The sequence below is a fragment of the Rhinolophus hipposideros genome (assembly GCF_964194185.1).
Source record: "Rhinolophus hipposideros genome assembly, chromosome: 20".
In the NCBI taxonomy this organism is placed as follows: Eukaryota; Metazoa; Chordata; class Mammalia; order Chiroptera; family Rhinolophidae; genus Rhinolophus; species Rhinolophus hipposideros.
The window spans coordinates 10,530,002-10,550,795 of record NC_138066.1 but is presented as its reverse complement, the minus strand read 5'-3'; the positions used below and the strand labels follow the sequence as shown (position 1 = coordinate 10,550,795).

At 55.0% G+C, this 20,794-nt stretch overlaps 5 protein-coding genes across 8 annotated transcripts; all 5 read left to right on the top strand.

Moving 5' to 3' along the window:
* Positions 1-339: 339 nt before the first annotated feature.
* On the top strand, positions 340-1,689 carry SPEM1 (spermatid maturation 1; the record flags this gene model as incomplete). The annotated part of the gene is made up of 3 exons (XM_081030166.1): positions 340-593; positions 691-751; positions 947-1,689. Exons 1-3 carry the CDS (start codon positions 450-452, stop codon positions 1,687-1,689), a joined length of 948 nt encoding a protein of 315 aa, XP_080886292.1. The 5' UTR covers positions 340-449.
* A 2,006-nt stretch (positions 1,690-3,695) lies between these two features.
* On the top strand, positions 3,696-5,450 carry SPEM2 (SPEM family member 2; the record flags this gene model as incomplete). The annotated part of the gene is made up of 3 exons (XM_081029753.1): positions 3,696-3,836; positions 4,002-4,059; positions 4,210-5,450. The coding sequence occupies exons 1-3, from the start codon at positions 3,699-3,701 to the stop codon at positions 5,448-5,450; spliced, it is 1,437 nt and encodes a 478-aa protein (XP_080885879.1). The 5' UTR covers positions 3,696-3,698.
* A 777-nt stretch (positions 5,451-6,227) lies between these two features.
* Positions 6,228-9,791, top strand: SPEM3 (SPEM family member 3; the record flags this gene model as incomplete). The annotated part of the gene is made up of 3 exons (XM_081030165.1): positions 6,228-6,365; positions 6,519-6,576; positions 6,682-9,791. 3 exons carry the CDS (start codon positions 6,228-6,230, stop codon positions 9,789-9,791), a joined length of 3,306 nt encoding a protein of 1,101 aa, XP_080886291.1.
* A 1,565-nt stretch (positions 9,792-11,356) lies between these two features.
* TMEM102 (transmembrane protein 102) lies at positions 11,357-13,972 on the top strand. 4 transcript variants are annotated; one of them, XM_081029725.1, is made up of 3 exons: positions 11,357-11,593; positions 11,916-12,145; positions 12,238-13,972. In XM_081029725.1, the coding sequence occupies exons 2-3, from the start codon at positions 11,932-11,934 to the stop codon at positions 13,560-13,562; spliced, it is 1,539 nt and encodes a 512-aa protein (XP_080885851.1). In that variant the 5' UTR covers positions 11,357-11,593; positions 11,916-11,931; the 3' UTR covers positions 13,563-13,972. The 4 variants fall into 4 exon arrangements, with proteins under 4 accessions (XP_080885851.1, XP_080885853.1, XP_080885852.1 ...); XM_081029727.1 differs by having other exon boundaries at positions 12,409-13,688; XM_081029726.1 differs by having other exon boundaries at positions 11,360-11,593; positions 11,795-12,145.
* A 1,541-nt stretch (positions 13,973-15,513) lies between these two features.
* Positions 15,514-20,740, top strand: FGF11 (fibroblast growth factor 11). Its single transcript, XM_081029761.1, has 5 exons — positions 15,514-15,812; positions 17,435-17,545; positions 17,742-17,845; positions 18,416-18,614; positions 18,898-20,740. The coding sequence occupies exons 1-5, from the start codon at positions 15,620-15,622 to the stop codon at positions 18,966-18,968; spliced, it is 678 nt and encodes a 225-aa protein (XP_080885887.1). The 5' UTR covers positions 15,514-15,619; the 3' UTR covers positions 18,969-20,740.
* The last annotated feature ends 54 nt before the right edge of the window (positions 20,741-20,794 follow it).

Genomic DNA, 20,794 nt, shown 5'->3' with positions numbered 1-20,794 from the left:
GAAACAAGCCTTGGGGAAGTGACTGCTGGTGAAGGAGGAGGGGGTCCGCACCCAAAACTCTTTCCAGTGAATAGAGGTCCTAGAGAAAGGAAGAATGGGTGCTGGGTAAGGTTGCCATGATAATGGGGCTTTTTAGGAAGTTAAGATCAGGACCCATACCTGTGTAGAGCATAGAGCCTGGTGTAGGAAAGGATCAAAGGGGCTGATGGATGCAGACACCAGACAGACCCGAGGGCCTAGGGGCTGATCCAGGTGGCTGGCTACAGGAGAAGCATGCAAGGTGAAGGTCTGGGCCCAGGACTCTCCCTCTTGGCACATTGTGAGGGAGAGCCCCAGCGTCATTGTGACCCGCTTACCCCTAGGAGCCTTTGGGAGAGGCAGGCAGGCTGGTGGGTACTGTGGCACAGTGGGCTGGGGGCCTAAGGGCCCCGGTGGCCCTAGGGACCCCCATGGCCATGGTTGAGTGGCCACGGTCTAGGTGGGCCTCGTATCATAGCCCCAACACCAACAACTGCCAGGACCTGGGCAACTCCATCCTGTTGTTGCTGGGCCTCATCATCTGCATTAACATTGGCATCAATATGGTGACGCTGGTCAGGGCAGGCCTGGGTGGGAGGGTGCTGGCAGGATGGCTGGGGGGGCAGGCCTGGTATCGAGGGCTGGCCTGGGGTCACTGTGTCCTTCCTCCAGCTCTGGCACAAACTCCGTGGCTTTTTACACCGCATGTTCTGCTGTTTTGTCTATGAGAAAGGTAAGTGGAGCCTGCGCGTTGGGACATAGGAAGAGCAGATACCAGCGTTCTAGCCCTAACCCTAAACTGGCCCTGTCCCCTTTGGATCTCCCTTCTCTCCCCCTAGCTCTCCAGCTTCTCTCCCCGCACCCTGACTCTCCATCCCCTGTAGGAGCCAGTCTCCTCCCCAGCTTCTCACCTCTCCTTGATCCACAGAAGCTTCTAAGTCATCCTCACCTGGGAGGAAGACGCAGCCCCGGAAGCAGAACTCCCCTGCAGTCCACCTTCGATGCACCATGGACCCTGTGAAAATGACTGTGACCCCCCCACCCACTCGCCGTCATCGTCACCGCCATCGACGCTCATCAGCACACCGTGCCCACTACCCAGTAGCGTGGGCCCCTGACGCTGATGACAAGGGGAGGCTCCCTCATCAGCACCCAGCAAACTGCTCCCACAACTGGGATCACTCCACAGACTGGGAAGGCTTTCAATCCAACCAGGGCTTCTGGGCTCCCTGGGCCCAGGATGCTGTTGTGCCACCTCCCCAGACCATCCGCTTCCAGCAGACCAGAGAGGGAAGGCCCCTCAGAAGAGAAATGCTGTCAGAGCTGGGCCTAGAGGCTTATGTGTACCCTGTGAACCCTCCGCCCCCTAGCCCACAGGTCCTGAGCCACAAGAACAGTGGAGGGGGCATGGGGGCTGAAGGAGAGCAGCAGCAGTGCTCACCAGCTCCCCCAGCTCTGCCGCTCTTCCGGGGCCCAGCAAACGTCCCAGATATCCCCCGGCGTCGCTCCTCAGGCCGCATAGTGTACGATGCCCGTGATGTGAGGCGGCGGCTCCGGGAGCTGACCCAGGAGGTGGAGGCCCTGTCCCACTGTTACCCCGTGGTCTCGGGATCCAACACTGCTCAGGGGGCAGGCAGGAACTGGGTATACCGTCCCCTGACAGAGAGGTGACTGGGAGAATAAAAGAAAAAGAGAGGAGGTGGTTTGTGGTAGTGTGTGTGTGGGGGGGTGCCACACAGCACCCAGAAGCCCTGGTTGCCCAGGGAATGATCTCCCTGGCAACAGAGAGCCAGGGAGAGAGAGCCCTGAGGGTCCTCATCAACCTCTTAGCCTCACCCTCACTATCAACCCTGTCTTCAGCCCATTCCCAGGCCCTTCTAGGTTCCAGGGTTCCCATCAGCCTCTACCCTGTTTCCTTTAGTGCCCAGAGAAGCCCCCCCCTCCGCCACCAAACCTGTCCCAGATCAGTAGGCAGACCTGCACTAGAGGGGATACCCTCATCCCCATGGCTCTAGCCCCTCAGAGATCTGATTCCTGCCAGAACCCAGGTTTAGCCTGCAGCTACAGGTGAAGTGTTGGGGGGACCACTGAGAGTGAAGCTAGCTAGGTGCTGACAGTTTCCCAGTCAGAACCTGAAGTTCCTGTACACTAGCAGGTTTGGAGCAGAGGACGAAATATTAGGGACACTCCCTCAATGATCTCAAGGGCTGCCTCATCATAACATCACAGCCCTTTGTGACTTCACTCCTCTGATTCATACCTCTATGTCACAAATGAGAAGACTCGGGCTCAGAGGCCAAGTGACTTATTCACGGTCACATGGACACCAAAGATCAATTTCGCAGCTTTAGATGCTCCATCCCTTTGCTTCCACAGGTAGATTCCCATTGCCACTGAGTCAGCCTGGTCCATCAGCCTCCCATCTTCCTCAATTTGCCATGTAAACTCATCAGAATATTCTATCCACTGGAGAGCAGGGAAACCCAGGCCCTACCCTTACTCCTCGACAGTTGGGATCACACACAAGTAATCACACACATAACTAGAAAATAAAAGGCCATGAGAGTGCACCCAGGCTGAAGGAGCTGGACCTCACCTTCATACCAGATGGGTTCCTGAAATGTGAGCAGATAGGGCTTTTATTAAATGCTTCTCTGTTCATTTTCGTTTAGATAACATCATTGTTCTTTTGAAGCCGATTCCATTCAGTGAGTATGTATTGAACACCTACTATGTATTTGGAGCCTTGATGGGAAATGCCCCTTGGCTGTTCCTCTATTTCTGCTGAGTTGTTCATTATGCAAACAAATGACTTGTCCCCAGAGTACCCCTTTCACAAGAACCCAATAATGAACCTGATTTAAATAGAAGATTCCTATTGTCGTATCAACATCACATCTATTTTGTACTTTTTGAATTTCATGTAGTTTTCATGTAGTTTTTCAACTTGGAGGCATGACTCAGTGGGAGGGGAGTTGGTTAAGGAGAGAAACCACGGTTAGGAGTGCTCCCTGCCAGAGGCAGCAACCCCAGCAAGGTGGAAGTCAGTCTAACTCTGAAGCAAAGGCGCTATTGGGCTCAGTGACCACCAACACCTAGCGCTGAAATCCCTGACCAGGAAGTGGATAGGGTAGGTGCTAGAAGTGTTACGACAGGGAAATGGACAGGACAGGAAGGGAATGGTACAGCGAAGCATCTCAGAGAGGACTCTTGCTGTTACCCATCCTTCTAGTCACCCTAGATGCTAGCCCCAAGTAGGCATAGATGGGGAGTACCAACAGGCTACATAAGCTACCACAATGTCTCAAAAGAACAATGAAATAAAGGAAATCTTTTATTCATGAGTCAATCCCTATGAAGACTGTCTTACTACTGTAGCTACCATATATACAAACCAGGGATCAGGTGTCCAGTTAAGCAAGCTCTCATAGAGACAAAGGGACAGGCTGAACTCGGGGATATCTGGAGACTGGGCCAAGGGCAGAGATGGCCTAATAAAGGGCCAATTGAATGGATAAAAGAGCTGCCACCTCTGCTCTGTGACTCCTGCCAATGTGCTTCATTATGACCCGGCTCCTTCACCAGTTGGCAGGTGTCCTCAGGTTCTGGCATGAGTGCAGTGTGGGTCGGGGCCGGTGGGGGGGGCGGGGAGGCCCAGGTGGCCCTAGGACCCCCCCACCATGGAAAACCAGCTCTGGTATAACACCCTGGGGTGCTGCAATCAATACCAAGGAAGTCCTCAGAATGCTGAGGACTTCCTACTCCTGCTACTGGGCCTCATCATTCTTACCAACATTGGGATCAATGTGGCAACTGTGGTCAGTGATGGCTGTGGACCATCCCTAAGGGTGAAGAGGGCTTAGGGCGGGAGCCAGTTGCAGCCTGCACTTTCACCTGCAAGAGCAGTCTTGGCTGGGAGGGGCATGGGGATTGAGGGTGGAGAGCCTGGCCTTCACTCCCACCCCACTCCACTCCACCTCCAGATGTGGCATGGGCTCCGGAATGCCTTAGACAAGATGATCAATTGGATTAATCAGAAAAGTAAGTATGGCAGCTAGAGAGGTAGGGGACGCCCCCCACCCCCATCCCCACCCTGCTACCATCACAGCCCCAGAAACCCAGGCCCCAGCATTCCCAACCCTAAACTCTTCTGACAATTGCCCTGACCTCATGGATTCTTGCCTCCCCCAGAGGAAATCCTGCAGACTTGTGAAAGTTCCCCCAAAGATGTCAGGGCCCAAGATGTCCACATTCACTGCACCCTGGACCCTGTAGAAGTGAAGATGGCCCCACCCACTTGCTGCTACTCTTCCTCCCACCACCATCTTCGCAACCGCCATCGCCCCTGCAGCCACCAGAAGAGTCGGAAGAACCACAGACAATTCCCCAAAAACTGCTTACCCTTCCATAGCCCACATCACACCCACAAGATGTCACGGCCGCGGCCAATGCCCTCTTATGATCAGGAGGACCTGCACTCCTTCCTGAAGGAAGAGGATTATGACCTGTCTTTCCCACATCCCAAGTGCCCACGGGGGCGCTGGGGAAGGTTCTATCAACGAAAGGGGCTGCCCTCCAACATGAGGCTGTGGGGCCGACAGGGTGGGATCCTGGCCAGCCTGCCACCACCCTCTCTCTATCTTTCACCGGAGCTGCGCTGCATGCCCAAGCGTGTGGAAGCCAAATCAGAACTGAGGCTGCAGTCCTATGGGCCCCACTGCTCACAATCCCGCACCTGGGGCAATATGGAGGCTGAGCAGTGGACTTCGTCTCCACCGCCACCCCACCGGCTGCCCCCTAACCCGTCCTGGGTCCCTGGGGGGCAAAGCTCTTATCCCTCAGGGGGCCAGCTACTGTATGACTCCTGCGATCAGCAGCGGCGTGGTCTGGAAGGCTCTGAGCTTCCATCTGCCCTGGTACCCCGGGGTTCCCGGCCCGAGGCCCAGGAGCACTACTCCCCCCAGTCCCACCGACGGAGCCTCCCCAGCCAGGCTTATAGCCTGCCCAACCGCAGCCCCCACCCATCCACAGGACACTTGAATTACACTTCCCGAGATGCCCGTGAGGTACGGCGCCACATGGCCGAATGGTCTGAGGCACTGCCCATTCGGCACCCTCTGACCACATCTACCTCCCTCACCGTGTTGGGTGGGGCCTCATACCAACAGGCCCTGGCTCCCAGCTCAGCCTTACTCCCCCACTCCTCCCAGCCCCTGCCCGAAGTCCAGGCTACTGAACCCCACACACCCTCACCCACCTTCATGCCACTCAGCCGGAGCCCGGGGGGCAATGCCAACTACCAGGTATACGACAGTCTGGAGCTGAAGCGGCAGGTGCAGGAGAACAGAGCACGGGCCAACTCACTGCCACCACCTTCCATCTCAACCTCGAGGCCCTCGCTGCACAGGAGCCGGACTGGGAAACTTAACTGACCAGAGGCAAATGTGGGTGGTGGGGCAGGGCATGGGGAGAGGAATAAAGAGCAACAGAGTCCAAGAAACACTGTGGTTGTCTGTGGGTGGGAAGTGCGACTGCTTCTGCCAGACTGAGTCCCTGCCCTTGGCTTCATTAAATGAGAAGCCAGTGTCCCCTTGGTGTGTTGCTTCCCTTAGTTTAGTGGCTATAGTCCTGCCTGCAGGCCCCTCCTGGTCCTTCTCCAAGGCACTATGTAGATCTTGCAGCTGCAGACTCCAAACCACTGGTCTCTGGGCACCTTTTCTGTGTGAGGTTCTCCCTGTCCCCAAAGGGACCTCAGAGGCTCAAACCCACACAAGAAGCTGAGGTTAGATTCTACACCCGGAGGTTCCACATCTGGGCAGATTCAGGCCCACAACCCAGCGAAGGGCATGAACAAGGCCAAGGCTCTGGATTCCAGGCCTTTCCCAGGGCTCTGAGGCCATGGTCTTCCCAGTCTCAGAAATGGTCAAGAGGCTGGGATACATGAGTGTTTGAATGAATGAGTCAGCAGGCAATAGGTAAGAGGGGAGGTGCGCTGACTTCTGGACCCTGTTAGACTATCCAGGCTCGGGTTACTTGAACCCAGTTACTAGGGAATGCAACCTTGGGCCTTCCTTTTCCTCTTCCTCCCTCATTGTGACCCTCTACCCCAGACCCATTATGACCCATTCTCCCCCTCCCCCACAGAAGAGTTTGGCTCCTAGTGAGTATGTGGGGGTCAGGGGGCTCAGGTAGCCCTGGGATCCCCGGTCATGGGTGAGCAAGCCCACCACGGAGCTCCAGTGTGCTCTGGCACCAACCCCAGGAAGTGCCAGGACCTAGGAGACTCAATTCTTCTGATTCTGGGCACCTTCATCTTGTTCAACGTGGGGATCAATGTGGTGACTCTGGTCAGGGCGGGGTCTGAGCAGCAGGGTTGGGGGAGCCCTGGAGTTTGAGGTGGGAGGGGATAAGGTGGGAGGGCTGCTGGGATTTGTCCAGACAAAGGTTGGACTTCAGGGTTCACCCTACTTCTGGACTCTCCCCTCCCATGCTTCCCTCAGCTCTGGAGGAATCTGAAGAGCTCTTTACGGATTCTTTTCCATCATTTTTTCCCCAAAGGTGAGTGGGCCCCAGCATGGACTCAAGGGGATATGGGCCTGCCCCCTTTCTTCTACCTGACCCCTCAGTAACCCAGGCTTTGTCCCATCCCATCTTTCCTTGCAGACAAGCAACCCAGCTGTATAGGCAGCCATCCCATGTGTATGCGCTGCTCTGTGGATCCCAAGAACCTGTGCTCAAAAGTCTCTCCTCGCTTCCATCGTCGCCCAAGCTTCCTGCTCAGGCACCCTAACCACCTTGACTCTTGGATACCAGACACGAATGATGAGAGGGCTTCTAGGTGCTGTTGGATGCCACCTCAGTGTGGACATGCTGAGGGTCCCGTGGAGACTTCATGGGGACTGTGGAAGGAGGGAATGATGGGAACTGGAGAGACCCCTCAGGTTACAGCCTCAAAGGCCCAAGTCACCTTTCTCTCCAGGCAAGAGACATCTTCCCATTTCCCCAGGATGAACAAGTTGGATATGGTTCCGCTCCACGTGCTCCAAGGGAACAAGACTAAGACCCCAGTCTATGACTCAGACCAGACCCGGACTCACTCCCCAACCTGCTCCCCTGAGCACATCTCCACCCAGGCACAGATCCATTCCACAGTCCTCACCCCTGACCACACCCCCATTGAAGTCCATGGCCCTGAGCACACCACAGCTGATACCCTGGCCCAGACCCCAGCCCAGGCCCCCTCGCATACCTTAGACCACTCCCAGAGGGACACCCAAGCCAGCAACCTGGCCTGTGCTCATCTAACCTATACCCATGCCCACACCTTGGTCCCTCCCCCAACTTCTGCCCCAACCCCTCCCCTAACTTCTGCCCCTGCTACTACTCCTGCCCCAGCCTCTACACCAGCCCCTGCTCCAATCTCTTCTCCAACCCCTGCGCCAGCACTGGCCATGGCCCTGACTAGGACACCAGTTCCTGCTCCTATCTCTACCCCTACCCCTACCCACATCTTAACTCCTATGCCCTCTAACCTGACTGCCTTCAGCCAAGGCCTTTCCACTGGCCATGTAGTCTATGATGCCCGCAGAGTAAAGCAGAATTTATTCCATATGTACCCCACCCAGAATGCTGAGTATTCCAGAAAGGACTTGGGTACCCTCTCTAGGCCCCAAGAAGGACAAGGCCTCGTGAGCTCTGGTACAGCTGAACAAACACCAAAGCAACTTAGTGGGGACACTGTGAAGCCCTCCACAGGATCCATACTGGGTCACCTGGAGTTGGGGAATATGGAATGGAAGATCTCAAATGATGCCAAAGACAAGTTCTTACAGCCCAAGACCTTTCCTTACTGCAGCTTCCATCCATGCAGTTCTGAGAGGAGAAACACAGATGCCCAGGCTCCAGTCTACCCCAAATTCCTACTCTACTCCAAGGATGATTCACTTTCTCAACGTTGCTTTCATTCTCCAACTGGCGCCCAGAGCTCACTGTGCACCACTCCTCCACCATGCACTTTTTCTCTGCCTCTTGCTTCTCCCAGACCTTTTGTTTGTCATCAACCCACCAACTACCAGAAGCCCTCCACCTCAATACAAACCCCAACCTCCAAGTCAACTTTCCAGTTCCCCACCCCTCCCCAGTTCCCCACCATTTCCCAACCCCCAATCCAACCCCAATCCCCTGAACTTCATGAGAGTATAGGCCTTACTCAAGACTCTGGCCTCCAAAGGACGCCAGGCCCTTTAAAAGACTCTAGAATTTCCAAGAACCCAGGCCTTACCCAAGATCCAGGCCTCCACAAGAACCCAGAACTTGCACAAGATCCAGGCCCGCACAAGCTCCCAGGCCTTACCCAACACTCTTATCTCTGCAAGGGTCCAGGGCCTTCCCAAGACTCTGGCCTTCCCAAGAATCCAATCATTACCCAAGATTCTGGCTCCCAAAAGAGCCTTGGTTCTCCTCAAGATGCAGGTATTTTTAGGAGCCCATGTCTCATCCAACCCTCTGGCCTCCATAAGAACACACCATTTCCCCAAACTTCTGATATTCAGAGGAGCTCAGGCTATACACAAGACTCTGGAGTCTATAGGAATCCAAAAGGAAACCAAGAGACTGTACTCCACAAAAGTCAAGGGCTTTCCCAAACAACTGGCCTCCGTAACAGCCCAGGCCCTTCTCAAGATTCTGGAGGTTACAAGAGTAGAGGTAATGCCCAAGATCTGGGAGTCTCTAGGAGTCTAGGCCTTACCCAACATTCTGGCCTGCAGAATAGTTCCTTCCTTGCCCAAGACTCTGGAGTCAACAAGACCTCAGGCCTTACACAGGAATCTGGTCTCCACAAGACCCCAGGCCTTGCCCAAACCTCTAGCCTCCATAAGTGCTCAGACTTTAGCCAAGACTCAGGAGATTACAGGAATCCAGGCCTGACTCAAGATTCTGACCTCCATAAGAACCCAGGCCCTATCCAAGCCAATGAAGTAAAAAAGAGATGTGGCTTTACCCAAGATGTTAGAATTTACAGAAGCCCAGAACCTACCCAAGGCCCTATCTTCGACAAGTACCCAGGAATTAATCAAGATCCTGGTCCCCATAAGGGCCCAGCCCTTATCCAAGACTCTGGCCTCCCCAAGACTCATGGCCTTACCAAGGGATCAGGCCTCCACAAGGACTCATGCCTCATTCCAAATCCTGACTTCCACAAGAACCCAGGCCTTGCTCTAGGTATTGACTCTGTCCAAGTCTTGGGCCCATCTCAGACCCCGAAGTCAACACTGCCCCTGATGAAGTCATTTGTATCTGAGGAAGCTTCTCAGAAGGAGGACGCAGAGCAGCATGGACCATGGACTTCAGTCCCACTCAGTCAGAACTCCTGCCCTTCCAAGGCCCAGGTGATCTACAATGACCCACAAACCTTCTCAGAAGTACCTGTACTAATTGAGCTACAACCATCCTCTCGGCGAGCAGGCAGCCAAGACTGGGTGCACCGCTCTGTGGATACAGTTCCTCCAGTCTGCCAGAATTATCGCCAGATGTCTATGTTTCCGAAAATCAACTGGAAGACCCCCTGTCTTGGGCCAGGTACCAGGATAGGGCATGTAGTTCTTGATGCCCGCCATAGACAGTTTGGATTGGGCAGGGACAAGTGTGAAGCTCTATCTCCCAGGCGCCTTCGCCAAGAGGCACCCAACAACTCAGGGGAGACCACCGAGTGGGGATATGAGTGTGTGATGAGGCCCTCAGAAAAAGAGGGGACAAAGGTACATCAGGAATAAAGAAGCAAGAGAAATGTTCTGTGGTTGTTTGAGGACATCCATCCCAGCCCCATTCCTGACGCTGGCCAACCACAGGGTCTGATGAGAATTGGAACTATACTTTCCCCGCTTCTCCTCCAGAGCTGCAGAGTTAAACCCATTATCCCCAAGGGCTTAGAGCTGAGTTTTCCAATACAGTAGCCTCTAGCCAAACATGGCTATTAGAATGTAAATTAATTAAAATTAAAAATTCTGTTCCTCCGTCTCATCTACACTTCAAGTGCTCAATAGTCATGGGTGGTTAGTAGCTACTATACTGGATGGCACAGATTTAGAACATTTTAATCATTACAGAAAATCCTATTGGACAGCAATGCTTTAGAGTTTAGAGGAACTTTCCTTTCCCTTGTCACCCATACCCAGCATGTTAAAAATTCCCAGAGCCCAGAGTACTTAGTTCTTTTTAGGGTGGCTCGTAGGCCACCCTCTGGGGAGGAGGTAAGATGTAGGGATGTGTGATGCCCGATTACTCCAGACTCTGAGAGAGCCCTGTCTTCAGTTTTCCTGATCCGATCTCTTGGGTCACAACCAAATGTATGGAAACCTGTCCCTTCCCCCCCAAGTTCTGGGATGTGATTTAGGACTCTGAGTTGCTGAGGGAGAAGAGCTCTCTTTGTCAGTGACTAGGACCTCCTGAGATCTGGGCTGCCCAAATTGAGCTCTGGATTCTGAGATCTCCCTCCTTTACAAGACTCTAATTTTTCTAGGTGTCTTTGCTTAATTCTCTTGACCATGGACTTAGGCCTATCTCACTCTGGAGATAGTCCCTGGGGAAAAGGAAATGTAAGAAGTCCTGGTCTAGCAATGGATTGGTCTGATCTGTGAGCCTGTCCCTGGTTTCCTATCTTTATGTCCTATTATTCTGGCTCCTTGTGTCATCCTGGACTTAAACTGTGTCCCTGATAGCACTGGTTCCCGAAAACAATTTCCTTCCCCTGACTATTTCCCTTTGTCCTGTCCCAGCTCAGCTGGGAGTTTCCTCTGGACTTGATTTTCAGTTTTAATAACTCTTCTGTGCATGCACAGGAACTGTGAGATTCCAAAATGTTTTCCCTGCCACCACGCATGTGTGTCTGAGTTAGGCATTACTAATATGTCCTTTCCCTGAGTTATATGTCCTTTGTGTGTTCTTGCCTAACACTATCACCACGGATTCCAAGGGGAAATCACCCAGCTGTAGAGCCCCTTTCTAACACCTCTCTGGCCCAGCTGACCTTGGACAAGTCATGTACAACCTTTCTAGGCTGCAGTCTCATCTCCAAAATGAAGTTATAATTGCATGGACGGATCCTCCTAGATCTAAATGACCAGGGCTTCTCTACTCACACATGGCATGTAGAGGCCCCTATTTCTCCCCAGGCCCTCGGGTATGTCCCCCATTATTGTTTGCTATTCAGATCCATCCTATTACCCCTCTGCTCCAATCCCAAGCAATGTTTACATGGGCCTGACCAGAAACTACAACTTCAATCAGGCACTACTTCAGCGGAACAGGAAAGGATGTGTGGGAGGGGCCTCAACTCCCTGGTAGCGCAAAAGACAAATTCCAACTGCCAGGATAGCGTGAGATCTCACCCGAGCGAAAGTAGTGATGACGGAGGCGGGGCCGGCCCGGAACCACCCGGACAATCTTTAGAAAAGGGCGTGGCCTGCGGGGAGCCGGAAGAGGTTACCTGTTGAATCATTCTATCCATTCTCTTCCCAACCCTTGAAGCTACCCCTCAGAGAGAAGCCGCAGACCTTAAGCCTCTTCCAAAAAAGAGGTAAGGGGAGGTAGACAAAAGGCAGTGGAGGAGACTGGCTATTGTATTCTGTAGAAGGAGCACAACGGCTACTTTTTACCTGCTGAGTCAGATGAACCTGTCCATGGGGGCGGAGACCAGCTTATGAGAAAGGGCAAGGACGGTCCAGGAGGTATTTATTTGTTGGTTTTCAAGACTAAATTTAGAGCTCTCTGTCTGCAGACCCATTAGCGGATTTGTCTGGGGTACTTTCGGCATCGGGAAGAGAAAAGAACCGAGGCGACTTTTCGGCAGCAAAGGAAAGGCCCGTCAAGGCCTCCCCCTTCCGTGTTTTCCCTAACAGAAAACGATAGAGCCACATGGCTTCCGCAGTCTGGGGAAGTGCCCCTTGGTGGGGCCCGCCGCCACCAGCCCCAGCCCGCCCGCTCACGGATATCGACTTCTGCTCTGGGGCGCAGCTGCAGGAACTAACCCAGCTTATCCAGGAGCTGGGTGTGCAGGAGAGCTGGAGTGACGGGCCCAACCCAGGACCAGACCTCCTTCGGGCCAAGAACTTTGTTTTCTCTTTGCTTGGTAAGTAACCCTCCCTGCCTTCAGAAACTCTCAGCTCTCAGCCCCGCCCTGGCTTTGGGTCATTGCCTTCGTGATCCCTTCTCTTCCCGTAGGTCTTGTTCACCGCCGGGACCCCCGCTTTCCTCCCCAAGCAGAGCTCTTGCTGCTTCGCGGCGGGATTCGCGAGGGCTCCCTGGATCTGGGACCTGCACCCCTAGGTCCCTACGCTAGGGGACCTCACTACGACGCCGGCTTCACACTCTTGGTGCCCGTGTTTTCTGTAGACTGCACTGGGCAGGAGCTGCAACTGGACATGGACTCCTGTTACGCCTGGCTCTGCCTCCCAGAGCTGATGCACGGAATCTCTGTCCGAGAGGCTTGGCAGGATTGCCTAGGACCACCAGTCCCAGGAGGACGTGATTCCATCCACCGAACGGAAAGCGAAGAAAGCCCCAAGGACCAGCAAAGCTCCGTGCACCCGCCACACAGTTACGTCACTGAGCCTGAGCCTCTTGTGTCTTCTTTGGAAAAGTCACCTAGTAACGGTTCGGGGCCTGAGTCGCCTCTGCAAGACGTAACCGATCGTGGCTTCCCCGCACCGCTGAAAAAAATTAATGGTGACGTCACCAAAGCAGTGGTGGATAGTCCAGTCCCACAGACGTCGGAGGCTCTGGAGGCGTGGCCCACATTGTGCCCCGCCAAGGTGGCTGCGTGGTTCTTTGCTGTGCTGGCCGAGGTCGCGGAGTCCCTGTACCCGGTCCCGGGTGCCCCGCGCTTGGTCCACGCAGCCCGCCACGCGGGGTTCACCACCATTCTCCTGGCTACGCCAGGGCCTCCACGCCACCTCCTACTTTTCGACCTGATCCCCGTGGTGTCTGTGGCTGGCTGGCCGGATAGGGCTCGGAGTCACTCGTGGGCCGGCCCGCTGGCCTCCGAGCCCTCCTCCTTCTACCTGGTGCCCAGCGGCCGCATAGATCGGCGGGGCGCTTCTGGCTGGCAGCTGTGCTTCGCCCGCCAGGAGCTGGCGCTCAAGGCGCGCATACCCGCTCCGCTACTGCAAGCGCACGCAGCTGCCCAGGCGCTGCTGCGCCCGCTGGTGGCGGGGACCCGGGCCGCGGCGCCCTACCTCCTGCGGACGTTGCTCTACTGGGCTTGCGAGCGACTGCCTGCCCTCTATCTGGCGCGGCCCGAGAATGCGGGCGCCTGCTGTCTCGGGCTGCTGGATGAGCTGAGCCGTGTGCTGGAGGCTGGGACGCTGCCCCACTATTTTCTGAGCGGCCAAAAGCTCTGTGCGGGGGACGGTCCAGCAGCAGCGCTGCTCTTAGCGTTGGCTCGGCTTCGTGGGGACCCTGTCCGGGCCTTGTGCGCCGCGGTGGAGGAGGCTAAGGCCGCACGCAAGGGGGGCGGCTTGGCTGGCGTGGGAGGTGGGGCCCATTAAAGACTAGTCCTACCAGGGTGGAAAGTGCTTCTGTTAGCTAGCAGAATGTGGAGCGGACTGCGCGCCCCTGGCTTGGGAGACTAAGAATCCTGGACCCAAAGGTACCCTTCTAGAAGGCCTCCTGGCCCGTCATCCTACCCTTCTCCCGCCTCAACCCTGTTACAGGTCATCCTATTCTGGCTTCTCCACTCTCCAAATCTGTGACCAGTATCCCTCGCATCCTGGTGCAGCCTTTGGCAACAATTTTCCTCCCATTCTTACGTGTTTTTTTTCAGGAATCAATAGGGATGGACGAGGGCGTATATTTACTGACAAAACATGGAAAGGAGACATATGGAGACCAGAGACAGACCAATTAGGCTCACACAAAAGCAGAAATATTAAAGAGGCTGGGTTTCACCCCAGGCTAGATCTCGGGTCCCCCACTCTAATCACTTCAGTTATTTCCCCCACTGTCTTCATTTAGTTCTGTCCTCCATCCCAGGCAGTAGGGTCCCTTTTACCCCTCTTGGGGTGTCTGCCATTCCATCTATCTTAAGCCTAGCTCCCCCCCCATCCAGGATTTCACTCAGTGGTCACCACCTTGTCCCTTCTCTGAACCCCGAGACGTGCGGCTTTGCCTCGGTTCCGCCTGCCTCTATGACTGTCCCCACTCCCTGCCTCCAAGGAACCCCGGGGTTCTGCTCGCCCATCTTCACCCCCCTCTTTCCCTGCGTCTCCGCCCCCTGCCCCGCCTCCCGGCCTGCTCTCCAAAAAGGGGGAGTTGCGGTAGTCGCCGCCGCCTCAGCTTCCCACAATCGCTGCCGCTGCCGCCGCCGTGCTTGATCCAGCAACCAGGCCCATTGCTCTGACTTTGCCGGACCAGGGCTCTCTGCGAGACACCCTCACTCTTCTTTTGGGGTCCGGGGCGCCGAGCCGGGCGTGGGGGGAAGCTCCGTTTGCGGGGGACAGGGAAGGAGGAGCCTGGAACCGGAGCCAGCGCCACCCGTTGCCGGATCAACAAGACAGGACAGATTGAGGGGTGTCGGCAAGAGAGAGGGGTGCTATAGGCAGTCGCCCGGAGGATGAGGAAGCCCTGTCGCAGAGAGCTCTGATACGCTCTGACTTGTAGGGGGCCTATTCACATTTGAAGATTGGTGACAACGTGGGTGCACTCTTTTCTTAAGGGCCTTGTTAGATTGGAGGGCGTGGGATCTAAACAGTACCAGCTGTCCCTGAGGAAATTAAGGGACAGCCAGAAAAACACCTGGATGCTCCTTATTTGGAGGTGACAGAGGGCCCTCCAGACAACCACCTGGTGTATCCACTAGGAAGGCTGGGTTTGGAGGTGACTTCAAAAGGAGTAGAGGGTAACAAGGTGAGGAAAGAGACTCAGCAGCTGGAACCCTGTGCCACTAGAAATAGGGATGACTTGGTGAAAAAATGTATTGTCCAGAGACAGTCTGGGAACCCCCTTCTCACTGAGTGGAGACAGCCTGGATATTCTGAGACACAATTTTGGGGGTATTAGAGTGAAAAAACGTGGGAGACCCTCTTCACTTAGAGGGTGGCAAAGACACCAAGACTGGGTTCTTCCCTGACATTGTCAAGGCCCCGGTGGGAGTGGGTGGTGAGCTAATACCCTCAAAGCTAAGGACCCACCCTCTTTAGATTACAGGAGTGCATACAGGAGCCCCAAAAGAGGCTGGAAAGGTGCCTGGGGATATTGGAACCATATTTTGGAAATTTTGGGGGTCTTGGCTTTGGGATAGGGGAAGTGGGGACAGAAAGAACGGGAAAGAACGGGAAGGCAGAGCTTTCTGTAGGGAGTGAAAGTCGAGGGTGGGATTGACTGAGAGGTACATAGGCTGTTGGTTCCAGTGGAGCTAGCAAGGGGGCCCAAGGGTGGAGGCTGGCGGCTGGGAGTGGGGGTGGTCTGAGGCTTGTCCTCAGATCCTGTGGGTGGGGCGCTGTCTTGGGAAAGCGTCAAGACCATGCCGTGGTGAGCGGGCTTCTCTGGGGGAGCACAGTGTGCTCCGAGCGCCTGCCGGTTTGGGGGTGTCTCCTCCCGGGGCGCCATGGCGGCGCTGGCCAGCAGCCTGATCCGACAGAAGCGGGAGGTCCGCGAGCCTGGGGGCAGCCGGCCCGTGTCCGCGCAGCGGCGCGTGTGTCCCCGAGGCACCAAGTCCCTTTGCCAGAAACAGCTCCTTATCCTGCTATCCAAGGTGCGACTGTGTGGGGGACGGCCCGCGCGGCCGGACCGCGGCCTGGGTGAGTGGCTGGGGCGGGGTCTCCGGGACTGGGGTCTCCGCCTGGGAGGTTGAGGTGAGGGGCTCTGAAGAGTGGGGCCCGACTCAAGGGGGCTCCCGGAAAGTGAAAGGAGATGGGCCAGGGCAACAAAGTCTCTGCCAGTCTATGCCTCAGTTTCCCTTACGTTTTGCCCATAACCTCGAGTCTCCTTGATTTCGAATGCAAAGGGAAGGCTTGAGGGCTAAGTCTGGGGCCCCAAGCCTCGCAGCTCCGGTTCGCGCCCCCCACCCACCACAGGGTCCCCACCCCCATCGTCCTTTGCCTACGTGCGGGCTCTCGCGATTCTTTCGATCCCGAGCCGAGGGGCCTGGGGGTTCCGGACGCTTGGGTCACCCCGAGGGTTTCTGCGGCTACGGCAGCTCCGACCCCGCCCCGGTTCTCCCGCTCCTCCACGCCTTGACTCGGTTACTCCTAGCGGAGCTTGCCTGGCTCTGCGCCAACCCCCCCAGCTCTCCCGCGGGTGTCCTTGCAGCTACCTCTCCAGCCCGCCCCTCTTGTGCGCCCTCCTCCCGTGACCTGAGCTTCAAGTGGGGAGCTCGGCACCCCCTCCGTTACCCTCCACGCGACTCCGAAATCAGGTCCCACGAGCTCAGGGGACCCTCTGCTGCGAGGAACTCAGACAGTGCAAGGCTGGTGGGAGACCTGCACTGAGACTGGGGGGTCGTACCACCTACAACGGGGTACAGGGAAGTCGGCCGAGAGCAAGCCACCGGGAAGGGGAGTTGTGAAGGTTTGCGTGTAGTCCCCGTCCAGGTACGACAGGCAGAGAGTCCCTCTGGCCCAGCTCCCAACTTCCCTAGCGGTAGCCCCCTTGCGCCCTCCGCCCCCCGCAGCGGGCCTGCCACAGTGGTATGGCCCACAGCCCACCCTTTGAGTGGAACCGGGCCCCCACGTGACTCAGCCTGCCCGCCATCTCCCCCGCCCCTCCCCCCATTTCCTTGATTTGGTACCGAATGTCCCCCACCCCAGGAGGTTACCTGCCAGAAGGGGAGAGGCTGAACCTCAGGAAGGGCTGGGCCCCCGAGCCAGCAGACTGACAGACAGACTGACAGATGGGTCAGTGTCAGACAGGCCGGCGCTGGGCCAAGGCGAGGCCCGCGCCAAGCGAGCCGCAGCCGCAGCAGCAGGTGCTGAGTCAGCGTCAGGCCCAGTCCTACCCCCACTCTTGAGGGGACGCCCCTACCCTCTGGTCACCTTGCTGCCCCCCACATTCACAAACACACTGCCCTTTCAGCAGCCCTGCCTGTTCTCCCTCTGTCCTCTGCCTTTTCATGTATCCTCTTCCTCTTCCCCTTCTCTCCCCTCCCCCACTTCTGGTTGAGCTGTAGAGTAGGAATTAATCCATTTAAATAAATTTAAATAAATTAGAAAGCTGGTGGTTAGAGGAAGCAGAAGGGACCCACACCCCAGTTTCCTCAGGAGTCAAAAAGAGGTGAGAGAATTTGCTTGGAAGGTCAGAGAGGTGGGGCCCAGGGACTCTATTCCTTCCCTCCACTCTCTTTCCTCTGATCCCACCAAGTGTAGGACTGTTTCTGGGAACAGAGATGTCATTTTCAAAGATTAATCTCTCTCTCTCTCTCCAGAGCCTCAGCTCAAAGGCATCGTCACAAAACTGTTCTGCCGCCAGGGTTTCTACCTCCAGGCGAATCCCGATGGGAGCATTCAGGGCACCCCAGAGGACACCAACTCTTTCAGTGAGAGGGGAAGCCAGCAGCTGGGTGGGAAGGGGGAGAGTGGGGTTAGATGACAATCCTATTCTTGCTTCAGGTTCTGTTATTTTCAGTCTGGCTTTTTGACTTCCAAGGGAGGAAGTGGAGCTGGGATCGGGGGAGCTCAGATGGGTGTTCAAGGCCTAGGGTACTGATACTCACTCCCTCTCTCCACCCCCAGCCCACTTCAATCTGATCCCCGTGGGGCTCCGTGTGGTCACCATCCAGAGTGCCAAGCTGGGTCACTACATGGCCATGAATGCTGAGGGGCTGCTCTACAGCTCGGTGAGATAATGAGGCAGACTGGCCTCGGCTTTGGGGACTGCCCAGCTACAACTTTCTCAACAACAGATATTTTGCAGCTCAGGACTCCTCCTCTAGCTCTTGCTGTTGTCCTGTCATTACAGCCCACTCCAGAGCACCTCCTCTAGCATCCCTCTAATCCTTACTCTTCACACAGCCTTCCAGACGCCCCCAGGCTCTTTGAATGTCCAACTCTTTTCATCCTTTTAGGGTTCCCATTTCTCATCCTACCTCCTCCAGAGTTGTTATTGCTCACTTCCCTAGAGTCATTTAGGATAGGGGAAGATGGTGAGAGGTTGGGAATAGAATGGAGAGAAGGTATCTTCTTACTCTAGGACCCCCAAATGTCTGGTTCCTAACTCCCAGGGGCCTACAAGACTCTTCCTTTTCCGCCTTTTCTCCCAATTCCTGCATGGACTCAGAAGTTGGCCCTCCAGCCTGAAATGTATGGATTATGTCCTGGCTTGTTCTTCTCAGGGCTCCCTTCTGTCCAGTGATATGTCTATTTGTTTCTCTCTCTGTGTTTGCCTTTCTGGGTCTTTGTCTCCTCAGCCACATTTCACAGCTGAGTGTCGCTTTAAGGAGTGCGTCTTTGAGAATTACTATGTCCTGTATGCCTCTGCACTCTACCGTCAGCGCCGTTCTGGCCGGGCCTGGTACCTAGGCTTGGACAAGGAGGGCCGAGTCATGAAAGGAAATAGAGTCAAGAAGACCAAGGCAGCCGCCCACTTTGTGCCCAAGCTTCTGGAGGGTGAGTATAGACTGAAGAAAATGGGGGCCACGTGGGAGGGTACTGATCTTGACATAGACAGTTAGTGACACACAGCTCAGGGGCTACAAGTGTAAAGAGTACACCTGTTATGAGAGGTCAAGCCAGGAAGGTTTTGGCCTTTGGGGGTTTGGGGAGCTCTCCTACTGTGGGTTGGGGTTCCCAGAGGATGAGTGTAGAGAAGGGAGCCCTTTCAGTGCTCTGATTCTCCCTAGGTCTCTCTCTACCTAACTCTCCTTCCTGCTCCTCTCTTTCCCCTTCACAGTGGCCATGTACCGGGAGCCTTCTCTCCACAGTGTCCCTGAGACCTCCCCTTCCAGTCCCCCTGCCCCCTGAAATGTAGAGTTTGGACTGGAGGCTCCTGCACTTGCATTGAGCCAGCTACCGCCACAGCCTGTCTCCCAGCCCTGCTCCTGGCCCTGCTCTCACCCCAGCTGCCATACTCATGCACTGAGCAGCCAGGTCTCACCAGGTGCTCTATCCTGAGGGACGCTAGGAACTGCTAAGACCCTTAGATCCTCGGACTCAGGAGGGAGGTCAAAGAGGTGGATGTTTGAAAATGGTCCTGGCTGATCACTTCTTTCCTTCTACACTCACACACCTCCAAAGTCTTTTCCTGAGGTGGCTCTGGGGGGTTCCCAAACTGACAGAAGCAGGACACAAATACTCCCCACCTTAGGGTCAACCAGTTCCTAGAGCCCTATGCCTTTTTCATTGCCACTGAGCCATAGATTTATAGGTCCACTGGAGCTCAGGATTAGTTTCCTTCTTTCCTTACTCCACCTTCTGCCTTGTTCTAGACAGGTTCTGGAACACCAGGCACCCCAGCCAGGGCCTTTTCTGCACTAAGGCTCTGTGCTGGAATGCAGGCATGCTGCCAGGCCCTGTTCTGGATCCATCAGGCTTCTTTGACCCAGATGGACCCCTGGTTTCCAAGTAGAGAAAGGCTGGATTTGAGCCCTGTCTAGCTCTTGGCCTTGGCCTGAACTGGGACCAGTCTCTGATCACCACATACTAACTTTTTTATCCCAGAGACACCCAATTCTAGAGCATGGTGTTCTAGACACATATGGAGCCATACTTCCTTCTGAATCTCAGCTCTAGGACATACAAGCAGACCACGACTGTCAGATCCTCCCTCCAGGGAAGGAACTGGGCCCTGTATAGCCATATTATTGCTCTAGAGTAAATTCTAGACCCATTCTCCCACTTTCTCTAGTGATACCTATTAAGGATGTGCTCTGGAAAGGACCCAGCTATGATTCATAAAGAACTAAGTTCTGGATGAATCAAGAACTACTTGTTTTTCTCAGATAATTTTCTAAAAATCTTATTCTTTCTATAGAATGCTAACCTTATTTTTACATGTAGTTTCTAGCTCCTGCAACTCAGCTGGGGTCCTGCCAGTGACACAGTCTGAAGAAGGGCACAGGAGTTTTAGAAGGAATCCTTGGCTCATAATGGGGAAGCTGGGATGGGGAAGCGACCAAAAGAATGGCATGATTGGACCTGTGCTTGGGTTGGGGGGACGTGAACACTTAGCTACCTCAGCAGGAATTCCTTTCAGGTCCCCTTTAAAGCTGAGGTCTTTAGGGTAATGAGTCTAGAATAAAAAGGACAAATGGAACATAGCCTTGACCCCCTCACCCCCAGTGAGGAGACCCCAATTCAGCAATAAATCCCACTGCTCTCCCCTAGGTCAGGCCAAGGAGGGTGAGGGCCTCTTGGGCTCCAGACCTCATACACCTCCCAGAGCTTCTAACAGAATAGAACTTGCTTTTCTTTAAATCTTATAACCTCAGCTGGGTTTTAGGTACCCAAAAAGGACCTGATTAGATTTTTCTGAACAATGTGGAGAGCTAGGAGCAGGCCTAGGAAAGATCGGACCTGGGTAGGGTAGACTGAGGAGGCCCTAAAGGAAGGGGCTAGGGCTCAGAGGCAGGTCATTTTTCCTCAGGCTTTTTCTACTTCTGGCTGGTTGCAAGAGGGTTTGATGCTCCCCTCACCCGCACAGACCCCGCTCAGTCTCCACCCATCTCCTGGCTCTGCTCCCAGGAGACCCAGTTTCCACTCCATGCATTCTCAATTAAAGAAGATTTATACAACTGATATGTTGTCTGTCATCTGTGGGTGGCGGGCATTGGCAGTTGCTTGGGGCGGGA

Excerpts from the sequence above, each read along its gene's own strand:
- TMEM102 (XM_081029725.1), top strand. The coding sequence starts at position 11,932 with ATGGCTTCCGCAGTCTGGGGAAGTGCCCCTTGGTGGGGCCCGCCGCCA. Across the intron at positions 12,146-12,237 it reads CTTTGTTTTCTCTTTGCTTG|GTCTTGTTCACCGCCGGGAC; the intron begins GTAAGTAACCCT and ends CTCTTCCCGTAG.
- FGF11 (XM_081029761.1), top strand. The coding sequence starts at position 15,620 with ATGGCGGCGCTGGCCAGCAGCCTGATCCGACAGAAGCGGGAGGTCCGC. Across the intron at positions 17,546-17,741 it reads AGAGGACACCAACTCTTTCA|CCCACTTCAATCTGATCCCC; the intron begins GTGAGAGGGGAA and ends CTCCACCCCCAG. Across the intron at positions 17,846-18,415 it reads AGGGGCTGCTCTACAGCTCG|CCACATTTCACAGCTGAGTG; the intron begins GTGAGATAATGA and ends TTGTCTCCTCAG.